General features: G+C 44.7%; 1 protein-coding gene across 9 annotated transcripts in view; it reads left to right on the forward strand.

The window, feature by feature from the left end:
- Positions 1 to 19,706, forward strand: part of BCAR3 (BCAR3 adaptor protein, NSP family member) — a 278,588-nt gene that overhangs the window by 154,763 nt on the left and 104,119 nt on the right. For 6 of the 9 annotated variants that reach the window (XM_054667967.2, XM_024347176.3, XM_054667966.2 and 3 more), the window contains exon 4: positions 10,638 to 10,965. In XM_054667967.2, coding sequence (XP_054523942.1) covers positions 10,649 to 10,965 — 317 coding nt within the window. In that variant the 5' untranslated portion in view covers positions 10,638 to 10,648. Of the gene's footprint in view, positions 1 to 3,698; positions 3,939 to 10,637; positions 10,966 to 19,706 lie in introns of those variants that run through there. The other 3 variants (XM_001155709.6, XM_054667968.2, XM_054667973.2) reach the window with 2 other exon arrangements.

The following is a 19,706-nucleotide window of genomic DNA, read 5'->3' on the forward strand; positions in this document are numbered from 1 at the left end:
TCAAAGAAATGCTATGCAAAAAAGAATGAAGACAGTCCCTCTGTACTAATATAGGAAAATCTACAAGATATATTAAGTGGTTTTTAAAAAGCAAAGTGTAGAACAATGGGTATAGTATGTTACTTTTTGTATAGGGAGGGGGTAATAACACTCGCACACACACATACACACACGCACACATAGAAACTCTGGTAGGCACATACAATATTAATAGCAGTACTAATAGCAGTACTTATTTCTAGTGGGAGGGGGTCTGGGCAGATGGGAGACAGAGGTAAGAGGGGAACTTTTCACAGGATACCTTATTATATAGTTTTAACTTGTGAACCATACTGCAATGGTTCTGTGAATACTACCTAGTCAAAATATTATATTTAAATTACTCCCACTATTAAACCATTAACATACATTGAGCATCTACCATGTGCCAGGCCCAGGGGATACAAATGTGAATGTGGTTGTGGTTTGATGGAAAGATCCACTGAACTTAAAATACCTGATTCAGGTCGGGCACAGTGGCTCACGCCTATAATCCCAGCACTTTGGGAGGCTGAGGCAGGCAGATCACTTGATGTCAGGAGTTCAAGACCAGCTGGGCCAACATGGAGAAACCCTGTTTCTACTCAAAATACAAAAATTAGCTGGGCATGCTGGCACGTGCGTGTAATCCCAGCTACTTGGGAGGCTGAGGCAGGAGGATTGCTTGAACCCAGGAGGCGGAGGTTGCAGTGAGCTGAGATCACACCATTGCACTCCAGCCTGGGCAAAGAAGTGAGACTGTCTCAAAAACAAAACAAAACAAAACAAAAAACACCTGATTCAAATTCGGATTCTGCTTCTCACTAGCTATGCATCTTGGCACACAGTAGGCATACGACAAGTATTTATTGAATGAATTTATGGTTGAAGTTACTTAACCTTCCTGAGTCTGTTTCCTCCCATGTAAGATGAGGATAGAGATGCCTCCTATCTCTCAGGGATATTGTGAAGACAAATGATAGAATGTGTCATCAATTCTAGTGATAATTAATGAAACCTGCTATGTGCTAGGCAGTTTCACATCCATTATTTCCTTGACTTCTCATGGAAACCTGTGAGGTGGGCATATATTCACTTACTCATGAGGAAATGGAGGGACTGAGGGGAAGAATGGCTTGCCCAAGGTTTTCTTCTGGTCTTTCTTTATTGCTACCTCCCCCATGCTCTGCACTAGAAACTTTGTAGGTTATGCAGTAGATACTGTATAGTAGGTACTCAGGGAACTTTGAAAATCAAGAAAAACTAATGTTTTTCCACTGTTCTCAGTGACACCTCAGAGCAACAGAAAATCAGTAAATGAATTTCGGATACTTCGATTTAGAAATATACTAGCTGGTCTGTTTGACATTCACTGCACTAAACACTTGGGGGAAAATACAACAAAAATCAAATATTCATGCTTCTAATAAAGTAGGAAGGATAAAGACTAACCCACAAAAACACTCATAAGGGAAAGGTACTCATTCTAAAGGATGCTGCACTTAGAATCTTGTAGACTTACTAACAACTGTTTCTAAGAGGGATTAAAATGGTACACCCAATACAGTACAATTAAAAAAATTTTCTTTGGAGTAAAACATACAAGCAGAGTCGTGCACAAATCAATTGATTTTTATAAACTGAAGGACAGGTGATTTTTATAAAATGACATGGATTAATAAATAGAATATTATCAGCATGCAGAAGTCACCTCTGGGATCCCTTTCTGTCATAATCCACAGCTCAATATAACCACTGTCTTCACTTTTAACATCATAGATATGCTTTGACTATTTTTGAAGTTTATGTAAATGGAATCATATAGTATGTACCCATTTGCGGCCAGCTTCTTTCACTCAATATCCTATTTGTAAGATTCACTCATCTTGTTGAGTGTAAATGAGTTCATGCATTCTTATTACTATGTTGTATGTTACACAGTTTATCTCTCTTCTGCTGATGGACATTTGGGTTGTTTTCTTTTTGGCCGTTATAAAGAGATACATTATAAACATTTTTCAACATCTTTTGGTGAATATGTGTATACATCTCTGTTGGGTGCACACTTAGGGGTGGAATTGCTGGGTCATAGGATACATGTTAATTTAGCTTTTCTAGATAATGCCAAGCAGGTTTTTAAAGTGGTTGTAAAAAGTTCATTTTGATGAGCAGTATGATCAGGCCCTTTAATTTTAGTCATTCTGGGTGGTATGAAGTTAGATCACATTGAAATATCAATTTGCATTTTTGGGATGGTTAATAAATTGAGAAATTTTCCATATGTTTATTGGCTTTTTTGAGAAATGCCTGTTTGTCCTCTCTTGAGGACAGTTGAAATATTCTGCCTGTTTTTAATTGGATTTTCTGCCTTATTCTTGCTGATCCGTAGGTGTTCTTTATATATCTGTAAACAAACCTTTTTTTGGATGTATGTGTTGCAATTATGTTTTCTCACTCTGCGGTTTGCCTTTTCACTCGTGGTGTCTTTTCATGAACAGAAGCTCTTAATTTTAATCTTGTCCAATGATCCGTTTTTTTCCTTTATATTAGTACTACATGTGTTTAAGACATCGTCTTTGTCTACCCCAAGGTAATGAAGATTTTTTTGGACATTTTCTTTGGGTCGTGTTATTGGTTTACTTTTTACCTTTAAAATCCATCTGGAGGCCGGGCGCGGTGGCTCACACCTGTAATTCCAGCACTTTGGGAGGCCGAGGTGGGTGGATCACCTGAGGTCAGGAGTTCGAGACCAGCCTGACCAAAATGGTGAACCCGTCTCTACTAAAAATACAAAAATTAGCCGGGCATAGTGGCGTGCGCCTGTAATCCCAGCTACTTGGGAAGCTGAGGCAGGATAATTGCTTGAACCCGGGAGGCGGAGGTTGCAGTGAGCCAAGATCATGCCGTTGCACAACAGCTTGGGCAACAAGACCGAAACTCCGTCTCGAAAAGAAAAATTCCATCTGGAATTGACTGGGGATGGGGGGATTCAGTTGATCCAGCATCATTTACTGGAAAGAGAGAGCTAATCTGACCCCCAATACAGCACAGCAGCACCTGACATAAATCAAGTGACCACATATTGTAAATCTGTTTTTGGACTTTATTCCATTGGTCAGTTTGTCTATCCTTCTACTATTTCTATGACTTTATAATGGATCTTGATATAAGATAGTGTTAAGTCTTTTCCAGTGGGCTCCAATTTTTCACCCAACCAAATCATCTAGTGCTGAAGTACCACCGCCAACTCGCACTTTGCTTTCAATACGTCCATACGAGTGCAATTGATTTGCCTGTTCCCGTGGATGGTTCATTTGTGGTTACCTGGGGCTTTGTCTCATCAAAGCCCTTCACACTGAAAGCCAGCCAGGTGTCTGCAGACGAGCAAAGCAGATCTGTTGGGTAATTAAATAACGCGGGGAAGGGGGAGGAGTGGATTCGACGAGGCTGTCTCTGGAGAGAGCTTCAGAAAGGAAGTGATCGAGCTATACTTGAGGACTGGCTCCTTGGGGAGATACGAAGAGAGCCAAACTCCAAAATCCGGGCAGAGGAGGGCCTGGCTAGGTCACCGAATGTAAATGTCTCGGGGGGTTCCGCAAGGCAGCGCGAATCGGCTCGCCGGGGTGGGGCCGCGGAGCCGCAAATCACCAGTTGAGGGCCGGAGTGCGCGCCGCCGGCTCAGAGCTGCGCCTGCTGCTGGCCGGGCGGGGGACGGGGCCGGGGCCGGAGCCGGAGCTGCGGGGCGCACCGGCTAGACGCGCTCGGGATTCTCGGCGGGCACGCCCCGCGGACCATGAGCGTCCCCAGCTCCGGGAGCAGCCGCGGCGCGGGCGGTGCGAGGCCGGCCGCGCGGCGCCTTTGAGCCCCAGCCGGAGGTCCAGAGATCCTGAGAGCCCGAGCGCCCAGCGCCGCGCCGGGAGGTGAGTCTCCGCCGCGCGCCCAGCGTCCTCGGGGTGCTTGTTCCTCCCGGGGCGCCTGGGCCTCCCCCATCCCGGTGAGGACACGCTAGGAAGTTTGTTGGACAAAGTTAGGCTCTGGGGAAAGTAGAGCCGGCGCTTGTTGGTCCCTACCCACCCCCGCCAGCGGATTTGGCGTTGGGGGCGGGGGTGACTGAAGTGGGGCTGGGGCTTGCGCTCTCCAGGCCCTCCGAGCGCGCTGGGACTCCCCGAGACGTGGCCCACGGCGGGGAGCGCTCAGCGATTGGCGGCCAGGCATCTTGCTCGGTGACACTCGAGCGGCATCTTCCCGGGCGCTGGCCTCGCCCGACCCCCTGCCCGTCGGAGCTGCTCTGCCGGCCACCCCGCCCTGTCCCGCCCGTCCCCTCTTCGCAGAAGCCGGCCGGGGTCGGGGAGATGCGAGGGCCCAGAGCGCTCTGGTGGAAGCCCAAGGCTCCGAGAAGGCGAGTTTCTCCGGTAATCTCTTGGGAAGTTTGCAAAGAAAGCGAAGGAGCCTGCCCTGTAACTGTTGACAACATCTCCCTCCCTCTCTCCCTTTGTTGAGAAAGAATGAATAGTTGGTTGTGTTGCTCCCTCTGCGTCGCGGTGGGGAGAGGCGAGGGAAGGCAAAGGAAGGGAGGGACGGTGGGAAGGAGGTTCCGATAGATCGTACAGCCCAACTGTCCTTACCCACTTAGGCCGCTGAGGGCGCCGCCGCTTTAAAACGGTGTAATCAGGTGTAGACACTCGTCGAGGAGGAGGTTGAGCGGACTCCGAAGCATCTGGCAAGGCGGCGTGTTCCGTGGGGCGGCGGGTCGGGTCATGGTTGGGGTTAACTCGCTTGAAGCAAGGTGCAAAGGAGGAAAACCATTTTCCTAACCTCATATCTGTTTTCGCTTAAAGCTGTTAGCTGAGATGGAAAGTAGAGCCGTGCGTTCAGATTGTTTTAAACCTTGACTTTATCTCCCAAGGCTACCCAGACCTCCCCAAGGAAAGTACGCTGGCCGAGGGAAGGTCAGTTTGGGAGCTGATAGCCTCCCTTGTGTTGCCTGGGACTGAGTTGAGATCCTGGGGGCTGGGAGAGGCCTCAGTGCTGGGGGTGGGGCCCAGCTCAACACAGGTCCAAGTGGGAAGGGGCTACCCGGGTAACAACCGGGAAGCCCACAGGCAAAGCGCTTGTCTGCGGGCGTGCCAGGGGGTATTGAGGGTAACGTAAAGACCTTGCCAAGCCAGGGGCTCCCACACCACTCCAACTCCAACTTTCTCTAAAGTGCTGCTGAGAAGGCTGGCATTTCCAGGATGACTAACCAAGGTCTAAATCTCCTGTTCATATAGGCAGAACTGCTTGTCAAATGGATGCTAATCTTAAGAACCTTATCGGGTAAATCCTGTACTGTGTTGCTTGAAATACAATCCATGGAGGAATTATTCATACTTGAATCATTTGGCTAGACTTCATAAGTTTACTTCAAAAATAAAGGGATACTCTTAATTCCTAAACCCAAGCAAAACTTCATTTTAAGTGGATAAGCCAATTGAATATGTGTGGTTGTTTCATCTCCTCTCTCCATCTGACTCTCCAGAGAAGATATAAAACTACAGATCCAAGTTGTAAATTCTCTGTCATGGGGCAACCGAGACGGTTACATTTCCAGAGTTTAAAATATAATGAAAAGTTCTTAAAGCTCACATCAGATAACCATTATGAGTTAAACTTGAAAATATCCCGTTTCAGAAATAAAAGAGTAAAATCCAAACAAGTGGGCTGCTTATCTCTGCCTCAGCTTGCAAGATCATCAGTTTCTTTGAGACATCATTGTAAAGCAAGTGAGTTGGGCCTCAGTTCACAAGCATTTCAAAGCCCAGCGACTGACCAGGCCCAGGAAGGCAGCACATGTGGTAAAGTTTGTCAGGCTCGCTCTTGTTCCTGATGTTCACATGAGTCTCAGATTTTCATATCAAGATGCAGAGTCTTTGACTTTTGTATAATATTTCAAAATCTGGCATTAGACTGAGTCGGGACATTGTGTTTGTTTTCCTGCACAGTAGAGAGAAGTCAGATGGCCAGAGTCTCACCTGGGCTTTTTTCTAAAGACTGCATGTAGGCTCACTTGGTTTGCCTGTACGTGTGTCTGTGTCTGTGTCCGTGTCCATGTCCTACTTGGCTTGGTGTCTTTGCATCTATTGTTCTAGGTTAAAACGTTTCCCTCCCCATCCTTCCCAGTTGCAGTCTTCATTTGTGAACTCTCAGAGTTACTTCCTTTGTGAACCCTCAGTATAACAGAGATACAGTGACTCTTATCTGACAAGATAGATAAGAGCAGCCCCTGTCCTGCTTAGAGGGGACCTGCTATTTACTAAGTGCTTGCAGTATTTCAAGAACTTTGTATACACAATCACTTTTAATCTTTACAACAATCTTATGAAATAGCTGTTAAGTCATTTTTTAAAATGAGAAACCGTCAGGTTGAGTAACTTGTCCCAGGCCATACAGCTAGTAAGTCAGTGGCAGAGTAGAGATTTGAACCTGTAGATATCTGCCTCCAAAGCCTAGGTTCTGAGTCATACCATTTTATTTTTAAAAAATCAAATGGTACATAAGAAGTATATAATGACTAGGGACATTGAGACAGAAATATTTCCAAGTGGAGAAAACATGGGAGCCAGAGGCTGGAGACTTGGGTTTAGTCTCCATCAGCTGTCATTCCAACCACTTGTTCCTACGGCAAGACCTTTGCATTTGCCAGATCCCTTGCCTGGAACCCCCTTCAGACCTTTTTTTGACTGGCTCCTTCCCTTGCCTTTTTTCACGTCTCATGTCATTGTTACCTTTTCAGAGAGGCCTTCCCAGTCCACCCTAATGTAAAGTAGCCCTCCACCCCCAACAGTCATCCTTTGTCAGTTCATCCTGTTTATATTCCTTAGCGTGCTTACAACTTGGATGTTAACTCATTTTCTTGTTTGTATAGGTTGGATTCCTCCATGAGAGCAGGAGCTTGTCTAATTTATTATATCCTTAGCCTTGGTACACCATAAGCCCTCAGAGAATATATATCAAATGAACATTTATTTCCCTTATCTAGAAAAATGGACTGGGAATTACCAGTACTTATGGTCATAATTTATTGTCTGCTTCCTCCAGAGTATTATTAGCTTCATGAGGACAGACCACTTCTGTCTTGTTTAATGCTGTCCCCAACACCTAGCATAGTGCCAGCCATAAAGGAGACCCTCCATGAATGTATGCATTGAAGAATCAATGTTTCTATTGATTGAATGATACTCCTTCATCATCATTGAATTCTGTTTTGCAGGTAAACAATTATGACTCAATTGCTGTGTACCAAAAAGACTCACTAATCCAGTGGTTCTCAATCCTGGCTTCACATTGGTCAATACTGGAGACTGATGCTAATGTCCCACCCACAGAGATTCTCATTTTATTGTTCTGGGCTGAGGCTTGGGCATCAGGATTTTAAAAGCTTCCCAGAGGATTCTTATGTGTAGCCAGGTTGAGAACCAATGGTTTACGTTTTTATAGTAGAACTCATTCCTTGCTTTGGTCCTTATAGGCTTGAAGAAGCCATGGTGAGAGAGAGCAGGGGTATAATTCATGGGTATTGTATGATTCCTGACAGTTTAAGAGGTACTTCACAGCTGTTATCACATCTGATAATAACAAGTTAAGGGATCTACTCTCTGGTTTAAATATTGCCTTTATGTTGATGATTCCTAAAAATCTCCATCTGCCCTCACTTCTAATTGTGCATACCAGTATCTAACCTCCTCTTAGACCAAATTGTTTGCTGATACCTCACATGCAGCAGCTCCAGTGCTGTGCTTGGTTCCTGCAGGGGTGGGTCCCCTTCTGAAACTAGTTGGCATGTTACAGCATCGCACCACCTTCTGTGGCTGTAGGCTCCTTCCTTCCAGCCAGATGCCTCAAGCTCTGATGTCTCATCACTCTCTCCTTTCTCTCCCTTTACCCAGCTGCTGCCCCAGGTCAGAATTCTTCATTGTTCCTCCATGGGTTTCACCATCAGCCTCAGTAACCTCCCTGCCTCCTTTTTCTCTCCCCTCCAGAACAACTGGAGTCACCTACTTGGGTACAGACTGGGTTCGGTCCTTCCCTTCCAGATCTTCCCTAGCACTTCCAGTCAAGTCCAGACACCTTGGCAGGGCCTTCAAGACTCCATGGTCTGATGCTAACCTAAGTTGCTTCTGGGAAATGGTTCTCGGCTTCACTCGAGCCACAGCACACAACTTGGAATGTCCTGAGCCTGTGGGGTCACTTCCATGCCTTTATGCATCTGCCATCCTCCCGGGAGGCTTTTCCCCACATGTTAACTTTTCAAAATGCTTTGTCTCTATTGTTGCCCTCTCTGAGCCTTCTCAAGTCCTTTTGTCAAAATTAATTGTTCCTTTCAGCATAAGGGCCTCTATGAATTATTCTCTCTTAGAGTTCATAGTCAGGTATTGGGCCTTAGGCATCTTTGTTTCTCCAGGTGTCTTGTATGAAATAGGCACTTAAATGTTTGTTGAATTGAAGGTAAGAAGGGGAAGTATTAACATCCCTTGTTATTGGAGAATAAATTGAGGTGTTGGTAACTTGAAGGACATTTTAGAACACTTTAGGACAATCTTGAAGTCTAAGTAGATCTTGGGGAAGCAGAGAGGAAACAGGATGCCAAAGGCACTGGTGCTAGGGTGACTTTTGCCCATCATGCTATTGGAAATAGATTTGATCAACAGTGTGGCCCTATGCACATGAAGAAGTTCTGTAGGGTGCTGCAGGCCTCCCCACAAGGTTCTTTGAAATGACCCAGTCCTGTCTGTGAGAAGTCACAACTGTGGTGTGTGTGTGTGTGTGTGTGTGTGTGTGTGTGTGTGTGTGTAGGGTGTAAGAATCCTAGTCGGTTTACGTCACTTGTGTTCAGGTGGTGGGGCTAGGGAGTTTGGTTTCCTTTCTAATAAGGATGGTTAGCATTGAGCAAGTGCTGACAGTGTGCCAGGTAGTGGCCAGAGCTGGGAGGGGCTGCACAGGACTCTGTCCTATTGTTCTGCACCCACTGTGAGCAGACCTTCTGTGTGGTCCCAGTTGGACATGCAGCAGGCAAGCCCCAGAATTACTGGATTTGACAATGAACCGAGGACAGAGTTAAGATTGTACACCTTCAGTAAAGATGCTCCTTCCATCTCACCCCCAGGACTTCTGTACTTTCCGCTATCTCATGTGGAAGCAGTGGAACGTGTGTGTTTTGTTGTACACACACATACAAACACATGCGTTTTCTTTACACACTCTAATGTCATTGTCTCGGCTCTACTTCTATCAGCTTGTGGAGGGTTGCATTCTCCTTGGTTGTCTTCAAACCACGTCCCAAGTCCGCAGTTCCTTTGTAGAACTGACTCTGCAGTAGTGCTATTAAGTGAGGATTTTCACGCAAAGCTCTTCCCTGAGTAATGCAGTGCTCTTCCCTGAGTAATGCAGTGGAAAGGGTGGTTTGTGAGGAAAGAGGGCTGCTGGGTTGGAGAACAGACTAAGGGGCAGCTCTCCTCACCAGCCTGTGGGAAGGGCTGTATGTTGGGCTTGGCCACCCTGCAGTGCTGTCCAGACGAGAGTCTGATATCATGACTAGTATAAGACAGATCCTGGAGCCTCTATCTCCAGGGGCCAGCCTTTTTTTTTTTTTTTTTTTTTTTTTTTTTTGCCTCCTATTTCTTTTCCTCTGTGTGTTGGCCTTAAAAATATATTATATAATTTGTCTTAGGCCAAAACCATAGTTTGCTTTTGAGCTGGAGGCACTGACTCTGCTCAGGGTAAATGCTTCTAGTCATGGTCCTAGATAGGAGAGAGTGTCGGGGCTACTTGCTGCACACAGTCTGATGTGCCATTCTCCTTTCCCTTTCCATGCTTCCTTTGCCCCCCACCATTTTTTTTCTTTTCTTCTTCCCTTCTCCTGTCTATTCTTCCCCGACTGTACAGGCACCCATGGGCATTACCTAACCCTGCTGGTGGCAGGCAGATCCTGACCCCTCTGTGGGGGCCATGTACATGCAGCCCCCACCCCAGTGGCTTTCCTCTGCAGCTGGTGTATGGCAGAATGGCCCACCTCCTGACCCTGACCCTAGCCCGTGTTCACTAATTAGAGTGCATTGATTTATTTATAAACACTGGGTCTTTGCCAGAAAAATTCTGTCCCATCCTGTGTAGCACAACTGAGGACTGGTCTGGCACTGAAGACAATTCTAGCAGCTAAAGAATTTCAGTAATCCCTGCCTGTTCTTATCATTTACAGGGCAGTGAAAATATGTGAGCTAATTATCTAACAGTTTATAATATTTTCTTTCGTACATTTATTACTGCAACTATGAGTCCTCCCTTAATCATCTTTTTTTGCTAGTTGTGCATGGCTTATATGCCTCTAACAACTCTGAAAGTGTTTGCCCTCTTGGTTTTGCTGCCAACCCAGGACAATTCCTATGTAGGATCATTTCAGGAGGAAGATAAGTAAACTTCCCATTCTTATTAGACTCCACTAGTGATGCCATTAAATGTTGATCTGTTAATGGTCTGTGAATATTTCATTTTATGTGGCATATTTCCATTTCCTTTTGTAAGTAGGAAGTCAGTTCTTGTGACTCTCATAGATTTATACCTTCACTCTTTTCTTTCCCCCTTAGAGTTGAGAATTATGGCTGCAGGAAAATTTGCAAGCCTTCCCAGAAACATGCCGGTGAATCACCAGTTCCCCCTGGCCTCATCCATGGACCTTCTGAGCAGCAGGTCCCCTCTCGCTGAGCATCACCCAGATGCCTATCAAGATGTGTCTATACATGGCACCCTTCCACGGAAGAAAAAAGGTCCTCCTCCCATAAGGTCCTGTGATGACTTCAGTCACATGGGCACCCTCCCCCACTCCAAATCCCCACGGCAGAACTCGCCTGTGACCCAGGATGGCATCCAGGAGAGCCCATGGCAGGACCGGCACGGCGAAACCTTCACCTTCAGGTAACTTCTGTAATTTCACTAGTGAAGATGATTTGTCTTAAACAGCTTTTTAAAAGGTTTTTATGGCCGGGCGTGGTGGCTCACACCTGTAATCCCAGCACTTTGGGAGGCTGAGATGGGTGGATCATGAGGTTAGGAGTTCGAGACCAGACCAACATGGTGAAACCCTGTCTATACTAAAAATACAAAAATTAGCTGGGCATGGTGGCATGTGCCTGTAATCCCAGCTACTCAGGAGGCTAAGGCAGGAGAATCACTTGAATCCGGGAGGCAGAGGTTGCAGTAAGCCGAGATCACTCCACTGCACTCCAGCCTGGGCAACAGAGTGAGACTCCGAAGTTTTTATTAGGAAAAACGTCAAACATACACAAAGTTGAGTGAATAATTAACTCCCATGCACCTGTCAGCCGGCTCCAACAGTTACCAGCTCAAGGCCAGTCCCGTTTTGTCTGTACTCCCACCTACTTCCCTTCTTTGGTATTATTTTGAAGCAAATCTCAGATTTCATATTATTTCATCTGGAAATATTTTGGTATGTTCCTTTCAAAGATAAGGACTCTTATTTTAAAAACTATATAACCACAATGTAAAAAAACTATAACACCTAAATAAAAACCACTTCTTAACATTATGTAACATTTGAGGGTATTTTAAAATCCAGCTTCTTCTCTTAAGTCCCTTAAAAGAAAGCCCAAGTATTTTCTTTTTATCATAGCATCAGATTCTGAACTATGTCCATCCACTTCTATAGAGATGCCAGGATGTCTATAAATTAGACCCCGTATCTCCTTATATTTAGTTGTCAGCATGCTGAAATAAAATTTTATATGGATGCACCAGCAGGTCAGCTTCAGAATACTTTAGGACAAGAATTGATTTTTCCCTCTCTGTGACAGAGATCTGGGTAAATGAGCCTTATGGTTGTAAATACTTTTTCTCTGGGTTTGTAATGGGCCTGGCTGTGATTGGTTTCTGCCTGTTAGAGCTAGTTTGGAAACTGCACTCCTTTTCCTGTTGGGGAAGATCAGCAGCCTGGGATGCTATCTGGTAAAGAATGGGACTGTTTCTTTTGTTATCTCTCTTTTTGTCCAAGCTTGTCGCAAAGCCACTTGGATCCTAGCTCATTTATTTGTTCAATATTTATATATGGAGCACCTATATTAGAGTATGTTGATTTCATAAGCCCCAGGGCTTACCAGGAAAATTCTGCTCAGTCCTTCTGATTATCTTAAATGAAGGGCTGGTCCAGCATTGAAAACATTCTAGCAGCCAAATTATTGAGCAGTCTGTTCTTGCCCTTTTATAGGGTGGTGGAAATATGTGGACTAACAGGGTAGCAGTGGAGCATCTGAAGCAATGTCTTCCCAGAGTTTACATTCTAGTGAGCGCATTAGGTAGTATGTACAAATAAATAAGACAACTGCAGATTATACCAAATGCTATAGAGGAAATGGAGTGATATGCTGGAGATTTATTGGAGGTGGTACATTTTTGGTAGGATGAACAGGTTTCTGAGATGATATTTAAGCTCATATTTGTATAATGAGGGAAAGCAACCATGGGCCTTCCAGGCTGTTGCAGGCATAGGGAAGTCAAGTGCAGAGAACTGGAGATGGGAGCAAGTTTGGCATGTTTGAAACCCCAAAAGGAACTGGAATGGCCTGTGGCTGGAGTGTAGCACATTGAGAGGAGAACAGTGTTGGTGTTGGTGCAAAGCTAGGTGAACAAGAGTTCAGAATTATTCTCAGTTCCATAATTGCAGTAGTACAAGAAGAAAATAAGTGGAGGCCCAGATAATCTCCATAGAAACCACTAGAGAGCCCTGAACTGCTTCTGTCACCAGATTAGGACATTCCTTGGGGTATCCTGGGGGTTAGAAGGCCCTGGACCGGCTCCACAAAATCTAGGTGGGTGACCTCCCAGCTCAGAAAGTTGGCAGGCAGCCACTGCTGGAATGGGTGAACATGGAGGTGCATACCTGTGCACAGGATTGTTAATATCGCATAATTGGCACTTAAGGGGCAAGAATGCAGGAGGTGAGCAGCAAAGACAGGTAACTTCTGGCCTGCTAAAGATGAGCACAGATGCCAGGCTGTGTGATATGGAGTCAGAACCAACTGTTAGCTGGCTTATGGTGGACCACTTTTCATTTATTAACTTAAACTGTCCTGAGCTAGGTGTCTACCATGTACTAGACACAGACAGTTTATAGACTTACTCCTTGAAGTTCTGAGGCCCTGGCTAGGTGCCAGCTCTTACAAAGGGAAACTCCACACTAGGGGGGTGGGTGGGGAGGTAGTAGTGATGGAGTCACCCTTCCTATCTTGGGGAAGTTCTTGGTAAACACCCAAGGTCCAAGCTGTCAAGCTGCCAAGAGTGTAAAGCTTTTTGATTTGAAAACTGACTTGGACAGAGGTCATATTTCTGTAAAAGATCTTATCGGAGGGTGGGTGCAGGTCCTGAGTTTGAAGTCCAGGCTGTGGAAGACTTAACAAGCACTCCTGGTTTAGGGTTTGTTTATGATTGAGAGCTATGTTAATCCAAATTCACATCTTTTTTTCTTAACTGAAAATATCTTATTGTTAAAGATGAATACAGGAAGTAACAAATGCATATCCCTCAAAAATTGTGCTGAGTGAGAAGGCACATGGTTCTCTGTTAAAGGGTCATAAAGTCCTACCCTGCTCTGTACTACTATTAATATATTTATTTCTCTAACACATTAAAAAAAAATCTCCTGAGGTGTTCCCAATTTTGAGAAGTTCAAAATACCTTATATTCTTTTTTTGTTAAGTATTCTTAATAAGATTATAAGCTGCCTCAATTCCTTTTTGAAACCAGCAATGATATAAACAAAGTTTTTGCATATGCAAAGCTAGGACCAAGCAGCCTGAATGAGAACCCAAGGCTCTAGAGAAGGAGGTTTTGCCAAAGGTGCCACAGCAAAAATACAGTGAGAGAAATGGAACTTCTCATTCAACTCTTCCAGTTGAAAGGAGCTGCGAAACACCAACCATTCACTCCAGCTCAGTCACCTCTTTTTTTCTTTTTGTAGTGAATTCAGGGGTTAATTTCAGTTGACAGTGACTTGCCCAGATGTCAGCTCTGAAAACATTGCATCTCATCATGTTGGGTATTGGCCTGACGGGTATTGGCATGAAGATAGTGGGCCGCCTTGGATGTCTCCTGCCTCCTCTATCTTGCTCAGAGGGAGGCCCTCCAGATAAGCACCTCTTTGTCTTGTGAAGTACTCTGTTGCAAGTTTGCTCTTTTCCAAAAAAATATGTTTAGCTTGTTAATCATTAAAAAGTCACCTTTATAGGCCGGGCTTGGTGGCTCATGCCTGTAATCCCAGCACTTTGGGCAGCCGAGGTGGGCAGATCACGAGGTCAGGAGTTCGAGACCATCCTGGCCAACATGACGAAACTCCATCTCTATTAAAAATACAAAAAAATTAGCTGGGCATATTGGCGTGTGCTTGTAATCCCAGCTACTTAGGAGACTGAGGCAAGAGAATCGCTTGAACCTGGGAGGTGGAGGTTGCAGTGAGCTGAGATCACGCCACTGCACTCTGCCTTGGGTGACAGAGTGAGACTCCATTTCAAAAAAAAATAATAATAACCTTTATTATAATTGAACATTCATTGAAAATACATCCTCTCGGAGGCCCAAGACAAAGCAGAGGAAGTCTCCTCTTTGACCTTAAAACTTGCATGATTAAGCTTTCATATCTACATGTGTCATTTCCTCCATTATTAATTCCTCCATTATTAATTATCCCAATAATTATAACATGAATAATTATCCTAATATTATTAATTGTTATCTCCTACATTTTATAGTTTTCAGATAGCTTAAAGGATATGTTCATAAACTACCTTGTTTGAACATTGTAACCCTGTGTGAGAGACATAGCAGATTTCATTATGAACATTATCACCATCATCAGTGTCATCATTTAGAGTTGAGGAAATGGGTTCAGGGATGTTGAGGCACCTAAGATCATACCTTAATGGATGACTGAGCTAGGATTAGAACCTAGAAAGTATTATAGGGCCTTCCCCAGACAGTGTGTTCCATAGCCTCCGAAGAATGTTGGCACCAGCTGTGGGCATCCTCTGAGCTATCTTCTTGCACAGGGGTCAGTACCCTGCTTGTATTCAGTGCTTTGGACACCTACTTTGGGGAGAATGGAGCCTTGCCTGCTGAGAGCCAGGCAGAAGGCAGGCCTGGAAGGGGGAGTTGGTCTTCTCTTTTGGTGACTGTATCTCTTGGCTTTGTTGTTGTCTTGGCTGCCCTTGGATGTACTTGTGGTTTTGAAAGAGGGCCAAAGCCAGAAGCCAGGGAGCTCTTAAACCTGCTGCTTGATGTCACAGAAGGAGCCTTTGTTCTGCAAGCAGACCCAGGTTTCTCTGAGAGGTCTGCAGACAGGATTTCCTCTTGACATTCACATTGTTCAGCTGATATCCCCTTGATTCATTTATCTTCAAGGATGAATTTTTATTATTATTTATTTTTATATTTTTCCATAAGTTATTGGAATACAGGTGGTATTTGGTTACATGAGTGAGTTCTTCAGTGGTGATTTGTGAGATTTTGGTGCACCCATCACCCAAGCAATATACACTGCACCCTATTTGTAGTCTTTTATCCCTCGCTCCCCTCCCACTCTTCCCTCCAAGTCCCCAAAGTCCATTGTATCATTCTTATGCCTTTGCATCTCATAGCTTAGCTCCTACATATCAGTGAGAACATACGATGTTTGGTTTTCCATTCCTGAGTCACTTCACTTAGAATAATAGTCTCCAATCTCATCCAGGTCACTGCAAATGCTGTTAATTCATTCTCAAGGATGAATTTGTATTCAAATCTGGAATCTTCCTTGGGCTGAGAGGGGACTGGTTCCTGTTGTCGGGATGTCTGTGTTGCTAGGCTAGCTGAGGGATCAGTGCTTGGATACCATTCAGGTCTTTTTCCTGCCTGTGGGTATGTGGAGGCACACATTCCTGGGAACAGCTGTGAGTGCCTAATTCCTTCGGCCTCTTGTGCTGTGGGAGCATGTGGTAGGACAATGTGGTGTTTCATTAGTTTGCATGAGTGGAACTGACTGACTCGTCACAAGTGTTTTAACTGACAGTGGCCAGAAAGTCTGCAGAATTATCCCTAGTTAAAATGAGCAGTACATTTTCCCAGGCAGTAAGTAACCTACCCTGTCACAATGTCAGATCTTCAAGGTTGAAGCAAAGATGTAAGGTCCAGAATCTATGCAGCTTTTTTCCTCTAAAACATTGATTTAAAGCCCTAACTCTGGGCTGTATCAATGCCCTCATCTGAAAAATGGTTTTAGTTATTCCTCCTCGGAACCATTGGTTTCTGTAACTACTGCCTTCTCTTTAACAAAGCAAGATGTTCCCTCAGACACGCAAATACACCAGCCTTTAGCTGAGGGTTAATCAGAAGGATGTACGATGCGAAGGTCCACATGCAAACATCTGCAGTTTATTTATACCCAGGCATGTCTGCTGTCTGCAAATTGGAAGCTTTTTGTGTACTTTTTGGAGAAAAAAATTGGATTTTGAGTTAAAAAAAAAAATCTTGGGCCGGGTGCGGTGGCTTATTGCCTGTATTCCCAGCACTTTGGGAGGCTGAGGCAGGTGGATCACCTGAGGTCAGGAGTTCGAGACCAGCCTGGCCAACATGGTGAAACCCTGTCTCTACTAATAATACAAAAATTAGTTGGGCGTAGTGGCACATGCCTATAATCCCAGCTACTGGGGAGGCTGAGGCAGGAGAATCACTTGAACTCGGGAGGCGGAGGTTTTAGTGAGTCAAGATCACACCACTACTCTCCAGCCTGGATGACGAGAGTAGAACTCTGTCTTAGAAAAAAAAAAAAAAGAAAAAAAAAAAAGCTTTTACTAGATTAATAGATTCTGTTTAATAGAAGGTATACTTAGCATAGTGACAATGGCTTAACAGCCCAAGTTCAAGAATGTTTCTGAAAAGTAATAGTCCATGGGTTGAATTGATGTTTTTATAAGTTTAAAGTTGAGTTTTAGTAACATTTTGAAACACCCCTCGGTGTTTGAACGCAGCTGTTGCAAATGGTTTAGTGCATTCTGAGGAATGGTGAATGTCCTGGTCCCTGGTGGCCTCTGGTGTGCTGAGGACAGGAGCAGCTGGGTCAGAGGTGAGCTCAACCCCTGCATCTTGCGCTGCTCCTGGGTTGAAGAAGCCCAGAGGGTGGGAAGTGCCTGCAGATCTACCAGCTGTCTGATGGTTGTCCTAAATCCTCTACTGACAAGGATGATTTGAACCTAAATGCCAGGATCTACGCATTCTCAGCTGTTCTGGGGCAAAAAAAAAATTGTTAACAGATTGCAAACCACAACCAAGAAAATGATCAGAGAATTACACAATGCAGTCCTTGTTGAGTGGAGCTGCGTAACATCGCCTCTGGACTGCCCCCTCCTCACTCCCACCCCAGGACAGACCTGTTTTAAATCATGTTTTTTTTCAGGCCACCAGCATGCTATTTGGGAAAGGTGAGGTATTTTAGTCTTCTGGGTTTTTCACGCCCCTCAATATATGTTAAAACACCTTGTAAACAGAGGTGCTATGCAGTTATAAATTATTACTCATATTCTTATCACATGTGGATTTGCGAGCCAGCCTAGCCTGGCTAGAATACACAAGCTGGAGAAGTCTTAGTTGTAAGCTAAAGGAGTAGTTGCTGTGGTTGATTGGAAGGAGACTGTCCTCAGGGGGATTGGACTAGGTGGCCAGACCGGCCTGAGCCACATGGCTGATATGCCCGCAGGTCATGCTTCGGAATGGTGTCACTATCCAGTCTGTCACCAAGAGGCTAGCTGTGGGATTGGATGTAGAATTTCAAGCTCTCTTCTTAGAGGCCCCAAAGACAAGCATATAGGGCCTTGTTTGAAGGACTGTGCTGTTATTTACAAGTTAGAGAGGTCTGAGAAACCTTCCCTAGTTGCCCCAGCTTTTATGCAGTGTGATCTGTCTGTAGGTCCAGTTTGCCTGTGAGTATAATCACTGAAGATAAAATAACTCCTTTTGTGAAGAGGAGAAAAAACACAAGACAGATAATCCAGAGGTTTCAGTTCATATCCTTGTTTTTGCCACTTGTTAGATGTGTGAACTCTATAGCAAGTTCTAAACCATAAAGTGGGAGCGTAAATAGCCCATCCGAGAAGTGCTATGAAGGTTAACTGCTCACTAAATATGAAGGCTCCACAGAATCTCAGAGCTCTGACTTTCACACTTGACCCTGGTACACCCTACTGGGAATCTGCGTTGAGCAGGTCCCATGCCTGCTCCTAGCTCCCACCTGGTCACCAGCAGTTTCTTCTTCTCCTGCTCAGCTCTGCTGGGACGCCTGGCTCAAAGCCACTGAGGCCCTTGCTGGGATGTCGACGTAGCCGTGGCTATCAAAGAAAGCCACTAGTGACCTTGATGCTGATTCCAGCAGCCTGACTTGGTAGCTTTGTGACCTTGGGTAAGTTATTTTACCTTTCTGAGTCTCCATGTCCTCAAAGGGTGACTCTAAGGATCAGATACAATCTCATGTGAGGGTGCCTAACACAGAACCTGGCAGAGAGGAGGCTCAGACTGATGGATTTCCTTCCTTCCTTCCTCCTGGAAGGCTAGAGCTGGGAGGTGCCTAATCCTTTGGTGTAACCTGAGATCACGTTCAATGACGGCAGCTTCTGTGGGAGAAAGTTTCTCACATGTTGATGGAGTCTGGCTGGAATCCCTCTATCTGAGCCTGCCCTACAGCAATGAGTCTTGGCCAACACTCAACAGTTTATAGGTATAACAACTATGCAGTGCACTAAAATATCAGCATACCATTGTACTAATACACAAAACAGAGCCTGTCTTCAGTGAACGGGCCCCGAGCCTTTGCCTGATTGTTCTTGTGCTTAATATCAGTGTCTTTGCTGTTTATTCTTCGATGCATATTTATTAGCTTGTTTTATGCCAGGCATTGTGCTAGATGCCAGGTACCTAGTGAAGCACGAAATAGATGTATCCCCTGTCCTTAGGGAGTTCTCAGTTTAGGGCGCATTCAGGCAAATGCATCATTAAGTACGTAACTACAAAATGAGGAGGTACAAGGAAGATACAATATCAGAGGACCCCAAGTTACTTAGACTGGTGGAGAGAAGGCCTCTCTGGCATGGGAATTTGAAGATTTGATATAAAAAGAGAATATATTTCAGTAATAATTTTTATGTAACCGTGTTGAAATGATAATGTCTTTGAAATAGTAGGTTAAATAAAGGATTAAAATTAACTTCAGCTATTTTTTAAATTGACTATCAGAAAATTTAAAATTACCCATGTGGCTCACGTTGTGTTTTTATTGGCTAGCACTGGTCTAGATTTGGGTAAGGAGTTCAGATTTTCTCTGTAGGGCAAAAGGAAATCTACCTTTAAAGGATTTTAAGCAAGGGAATGGCACGATCAGTTTTTAGAAGATTGCTTTGTCTCCCTGTGGAGAAGGATTGATGGAGAAGAGGATGAGGAGGGAAGGCAGGAGGTGGTTGAAAAAGTACAGGGAGCAGGTGGGGTTCTGCACTAGGGTGGTGGTAGAGGAGAGAAGTCTGTGGATTCGAGATATAGTTTGCAGGTACAGTCTGCCATATCTGCTGAGGTTTGGATATGGTGGGGTCGGGGAGAGGTATAGTCAAGCATGGCTCAGGCAGCTGGGTATA

The sequence above is a fragment of the Pan troglodytes genome, chromosome 1, assembly GCF_028858775.2.
Source record: "Pan troglodytes isolate AG18354 chromosome 1, NHGRI_mPanTro3-v2.0_pri, whole genome shotgun sequence".
In the NCBI taxonomy this organism is placed as follows: domain Eukaryota; kingdom Metazoa; phylum Chordata; class Mammalia; order Primates; family Hominidae; genus Pan; species Pan troglodytes.